At 44.8% G+C, this 6252-nt stretch overlaps 1 protein-coding gene across 1 annotated transcript; it reads right to left on the bottom strand.

Moving 5' to 3' along the window:
- Positions 1–3276, bottom strand: LOC121023595 (uncharacterized). Its single transcript, XM_040465543.1, is given in 5 exon segments — positions 1–701; positions 1555–1754; positions 1793–2354; positions 2357–3171; positions 3257–3276. Coding segments are annotated over 5 exon segments (2136 nt in total). The 3' UTR covers positions 1–162.
- Positions 3277–6252: the final 2976 nt, after the last annotated feature.

The raw sequence follows: 6252 nt of genomic DNA, 5'->3' as shown, positions 1-6252 counted from the left end.
TGAGAACGGGTCCACTGGTTTGGCGTGGGTGTAATGGATCCAGGAGGTGATTCCGTCTACTTTGATGGCCGTAGGCATTGTCAGGATGACCTGGAAGGGTCCTTTCCACCTGGGTTCCAGAGTCTCCTGCCAATGACGTTTGATGAGGACCCAATCCCCAGGTCAGAATTGATGAGGAATAGGCGGGGGTCCAGTGTCATAAAGTTCTTTTAACTTGGGCCATACATCTTCATGGACCCTCTGCAAGGCTTGTAGGGAGAGCAAGAGTTCAAGACCATTATCGTTCTCAGTTTTGACAAGGTCATCTTTTAGGTTAGGGATGATGGGGGGTGGTTTACCATGCATTATTTCATAGGGTGTGAGTCCCAGTTTGTATGGGGAGTTATGCACCCTGAACAGAGTGTAGGGGAGAAGGACTACCCAATTAGCGCCAGTCTCCATGGTCAATTTGGTTAGGGTCTCTTTTAATGTTCTGTTCATTCTCTCTACCTGTCCTGAGCTTTGGGGTCGGAATGCACAATGTAATTTCCAATCAGCCCCAAGTATGGAAGCCAGTCCCTGACTTACCTTAGAGATGAATGCAGGTCCATTGTCTGACCCTATCATTACTGGAAAACCATACCTGGGCAGGATTTCTTCTAGGATCTTTTTGGCTACAATCTGCGCCGTTTCATTCTTGGTTGGAAAGGCTTCAGTCCATCCTGAAAAAGTATCTACAAAAATTAGCAAATACTTATATCCATATTTTCCTGGTTTTACCTCAGTGAAATCTACTTCCCAATAGGTCCCCGGTCTGCTCCCTCTTTGTCTTACCCCTGTTGTCTGAGGATTGCTACTCGCATTGTTGAGTTGGCACACTGTACATTTAGTGACTACTTGATCGACCTTATCAGAGACATTTCTGATTTTTAGTCCAGTCTGTCTCAGTAAGTCCAACATTCGCTGGGAACCTAAGTGGGTGCTGCGATGGATCCACTCTAGAACTTGCCATCCTTGTTTATCTGGGAGTATAATGCTGCTTTTGGAGTCTCTCCACCAGCCATCTTTGATCCGGGTCATAGGAAGTTTACTCATCCATTGAATGTCGCTTTCTGAATACTCAGGGCTGGGGGGGGCAATTCCCGGGGTCCGGGGTCTGGCAGCTGTAGGGTCAGCAATTGTGCTGGGGGCCAGCTATGTTTTTTTTTGCAGTCTGATTGGCCAAATTGTTGCCCTGGGAAACTGGGTCGGTTGTCTTCTGCTGTCCTGGGCAATGCACAATCGCTAGCTTTTTGGGTTCCCATAAGGCTGCTAGCAGGGCTAGAATCTCTTCTTTATTTTTGATGTCTTTCCCTTCAGCTGTGAGGAGCCCCTGTTCTCTGTATATCACCCCATGTACATGAGCGGTGGCAAAGGCATATTGGCTATCAGTGTACATGGTTAGCTTTCGGTCTTTTCCTAATTTTAGGGCTTGGGTTAAGGCTATTAATTCAGCCTTCTGGGCCGAGGTTCCGGGGGGGTAGGGCTTCTGCCCAAACCACCTCGGTTTCTGAAGTTACGGCCGCCCCCGCATACCTTTGTCCCTGGTGAACGAAGCTGCTTCCATCAGTGAACCAGATGGCATCCGTATCTGATAATGGTTGGTCCTGCAAGTCCTCCCAGACCCCTTTGCCCTGTCAGGGCGGCTCCCGCCAAGGCCGAGTGGTGCGCGGGTCTGCGCCCCGGGGATGCGTGCCCCAGCAGCTGCCCACGGGACGCCATGGCGGCGCCCGCTGCTGCGCGAGCTGCGGCCCCGCCCCCGCTCCCCGCTGGCGATCCCCCTGGTTGGAAATGAGTTTGGGCCCCCATTTTGGTAAGCAAATCCCTCCCCAACAGGGGGCAGGGGCTGTCGGGAATGACCAGGAAGGAGCGGGTTACCTTCCCAGTTCTTAGGTCCACAGTCCTCTGAGTTGTCCAGGGGTACGTCTTTATTCCAGTGGCCCCTTGTACCCAGGATGATTTTTCAGATACTTTTCTATGGGGCTTGACCAGAACTGAGTGCTGTGCCCCGGTATCAAGTAGGAACTGGACCGGGGTCCCCTACACTTGCAATGTTACCCTAGGTTCGGGGAGGGGATCTGAACCCCGTCCTCCCTATTCTGTATCTTGGGTAAACAGTATGGGGGCTATTTTAGGCTGCCATTGTCCTTGGCTGGGGCGGGGTTGTTTCTTCTTGGGGCATTCTTGTATCCAATGGCCTTTTTCTTTACAATAGGCGCATTGATCTTTATCTAAGTACCGCCTGGGAGGGCGTGTTGTTTGAGTGCCTTCTGGGGGTGGCTGTTCTTTCTGGACTATAGCGGCCAGGACTTTAGTCATTTCTCTGTGGCCTTGATCTGTCTCTCTTCTGGGGCGTCCCTGTTGATGTAGACCCGTTGCGCTATATGGAGCAGATCCTGGATCTGTTTACCTTCTAAATCCTCTAGACTTTGGAGTTTTATTTTAATGTCAGGAGCTGCTTGGTTTACAAAGGACATAACAACAGCAGCCTGGTTCTCAGGGACTTCTGGATTCATGGGGGTAAACTGTCTAAAGGCTTCCATTAATCTCTCTAAGTAAGCAGCTGGACTCTTTGCCTTTCCCTGTATGACCGAATATACCTTAGCCAAATTGGTGGGCTTGCGAGCTGCAGCCCAGAGACCCACCATCAGAGTCTGGTGATAAATGAGTAGCCTTCCCCTACCTTCTGCCGTGTTGTAGTCCCATTCGTCCTGTGGAGGTCTGGTTAGGGGGAAAGTCGCATTAATGAGGTCAGGGTTAGATGTCGGCTGACTGTTGTCTCCGGGAACCAGCTTTCTTGCTTCTAATTGTATCCTCTCTCGCTCCTCTGTAGTGAACAGGATGTGGAGGAGCTGCTGACAGTCGTCCCAGGTGGGCTTAGCGATTATAGGGAAGCAAAAAGTTCCTTCGGTTGGCCATCCAATGCCGAAGGTTGGCCATTCGGAATGGCAGAGGGTTATTAATTTTCCCCTCTGGATGTCTAGACTCAAATTCTGTCCTCTGGTTCTAACATCCCTGAAGTTAGCAATGAGGAGAGAAAGGGGAGTGCTTTGAGATTGGCCCATCTGTATCTGATCGGTCTCAGGGACGACCCGTTGACTTGGGGTCTGGTGGGCTTGGGGTGATCCCGGACGAGCCCCCAAATGATATGCCCTGATTCGAGAGACCCCCCGAAAACAAACCACCAGAGTCCAGAGTCAAAGCCAAGCGGCAAGGGTCGTTTATTGCAGGTTCGAACCCAGTCCTCCGCGCATTCATTGCCGGTGACGCTAAGAGGCCTAGTATCGACATTTTAACAATATTTGTTCTTCCTACCCAGGAGCATGAAATCTTTTTCCTTTTTTTGTGTCTTATTCAATTTCTGTCATAAGCTTTCTATAGTTTTCAGCATATAGATTTTTCACCTCTTTGGTTAGATTTATTCCTAGGTATTTTATGGTTTTTGGTGCAACTGTAAATGGGATTGATTCCTTGATTTCTCTTTCTGTTGCTTCATTGTTGGTGTACAAGATTGCAACCGATTTCTGTGCATTGATTTTATATCCTGCAACTTTGCTGAATTCATGAATCAATTCTAGCAGTTTTTTGGTGGAATCATTTGGGTTTTCCATATAGAGTATCATGTCATCTGAGAAGAGTGAAAGTTTGACCTCCTCATGGCCGATTTGGATGCCTTTTACTTCTTTGTATTGTCTGATTGCAGAGGGTAAGACTTCCAATACTATGTTGAATAACAGTGGTGAGAGTGGACATCCCTGTCCACTCAGTTTTTCCCCATTGAGGATGATATTAGCTCTCAGTTTTTCCCCATTGAGGATGATATTAGCGTTGGGTTGTTCATATGTGGTTTTTATGATCTCAAAGTATGCTCCTTCTATCCATACTTTCTTGAGGGTTTTTATCAATAAAGGATGCTGTGTTCATCAAGACATTATGGTACTGGCACAAGAACAGGCACTCATATCAATGGAACAGAATAGAGAACCCAGAAATGGACCCACAAATGTATGGGCAACTAATCTTTGACAAAGCAGGAAAGAATATCTAATGGAATAAAGACAGTCTCTTCTGAAAGTGGTGCTGGGAAAACTGGACAGCAGCATGCAGAAGAATGAACCTGGACCACTTTCTTACACCATACACAAAAATAAACTCAAAATGGATGAAAGACCTCAATGTAAGACAGGAAGCCATCAAAATCCTCAAGGAGAAGCAGGAAAAAACCTTTGATCTTGGCTGCAGCACCTTCTTACTCAACACGTCTCTGGAGGAAAGGGAACCAAAAGCAAAAATGAACTACTGGGATCTCATCAAAATAAAAGGCTTATGTGCAGTGAAGGAAACAATCAGCAAAACTAAAAGGCAACCAACAGAATGGGAGAAGATATTTGCAAATGACATATTAGATAAAAGGGTTAGTATCGAAAATCTATAAAAAACTTATCAAACTCAACACCCAAAAAACAAATAATCCAGTGAAGGAATGGGCAAAAGACATGAAGAAACACTTCTACAAAGACATCCAGATGGCCAACTGACATATGAAAAAATGCTCAACGTCACTCATCATCAGGGAAATACAAATCAAAACCATAATGAGATACCACCTCACACCTGTCAGAATGGCTAACATTAACAACTCAGGCAACAACAGATGTTGGCACGGATGCGGAGAAAGAGAATCTCTTTTACATTGTTGGTGGGAATACAAGCTGGTGCAGCCACTCTGGAAAACAGTATGGAGGTTCCTCAAAAACTACAAATAGAACTACCCTACGACCCAGCAATTGCACTACTTGATATTTATCTAAGGGATACAGGTGTGCTATTTTGTTTTTTCTTTTTTTTTTTTTAATTTTTTTTCAACGTTTATTTATTTTTGGGACAGAGAGAGACAGAGCATGAACGGGGGAGGGGCAGAGATAGAGGGAGACACAGAATCTGAAACAAGGCTCCAGGCTCTGAGCCATCAGCCCAGACCCCGACGCGGGGCTCGAACTCACGGACTGCGAGATCGTGACCTGGCTGAAGTCGGCCGCTTAACCGACTGCGCCACCCAGGCGCCCCTAGGTGTACTATTTTGAAGGGACACATTCAGCCCCAGGTTTATAGCAGTGCTATCAACAATAGCCAAAGTATGGAAAGAGCCCAAATGTCCATCGATGGATGAATGGATAAAGATGTGGTATATATATATATATTCCTCGGCAATCAAAAAGAATGAAATCTTGCCATTTGCAACTACCAGGATGGAACTGGAGGGCATTATGTGAAGTGAAATTAGTCAGAGAAAGATAAATATCATATGAATTCACTCATATGAGGACTTTAAGAGACAAAACAGATGAACATAAGAAAAGGGAAACAAAAATAATTTAAAAACAGGGAGAGGGACAAAACAAAGAGACTCATAAATATGGAGAACAAACTGAGGGTTATGGGAGGGTTGTGGAAGGGGGAATGGGCTAAATGGGTAAGGGGCACTAACGAATCTACTCCTGAAATCATTGTTGCACTATATGCTAACTAATTTGGATGTCAGTTAAAAAAAAATAAAGAAATACAAGTTAGAATAAAAAAAAAGAAATTACAAGTTCAATAGAAAACACTAATATCAGACCTGATCTAACAGAGAAAGAACTTGTGAGCCAAAAATAATTTGAAATTATCCAGTGAGAACAGAAAAAAAAATAAAACAAAAAGAATGACAAAAAATGAAGACATCCTATGTGAGTTATGAGAAATCGTGAAAAAAACAACAAAACAATGTATACATTTTTGGTGATCCCATAATGAAAATAAAGATAGAGGGGCAGGAAACTTCATCTAAGTTCATGATTATTATGAACCTCCAAACGTTTATTCAGTAACTTAAATAATAAAATATTAATCAATTTATTTTATTTTATTTTTTTAAGTTTATTTATTTTTGAAACAGAGAGAGACAGAGCATGAATGGGAGAGGGTCAGAGAGAGGGAGACACAGAATCCGAAACAGGCTCCAGGCTCTGAGCCATCAGCCCAGAGCCTGACGCGGGGCTCGAACTCATGGACCGTAAGATCATGACCTGAGCTGAAGTCGGCCGCTTAACTGACTGAGCCACCCAGGCGCCCCAATATTAATCAATTTAAAATAAAACTGTTAAAATTGAACAGAGGAAATTTTAAAGCTTGAAGGGAAAAATACATTTACAAGAAATCCTCATAAAACTGTCAGTGAATATTTCAGCAGAA

This window comes from Herpailurus yagouaroundi, unplaced genomic scaffold (assembly GCF_014898765.1).
Source record: "Herpailurus yagouaroundi ecotype Mexico unplaced genomic scaffold, PumYag 566, whole genome shotgun sequence".
NCBI classification, from domain to species: domain Eukaryota; kingdom Metazoa; phylum Chordata; class Mammalia; order Carnivora; family Felidae; genus Herpailurus; species Herpailurus yagouaroundi.
Note: the sequence above shows the minus strand (reverse complement) of the source record. Positions and strands in the feature narration are given on the sequence as shown.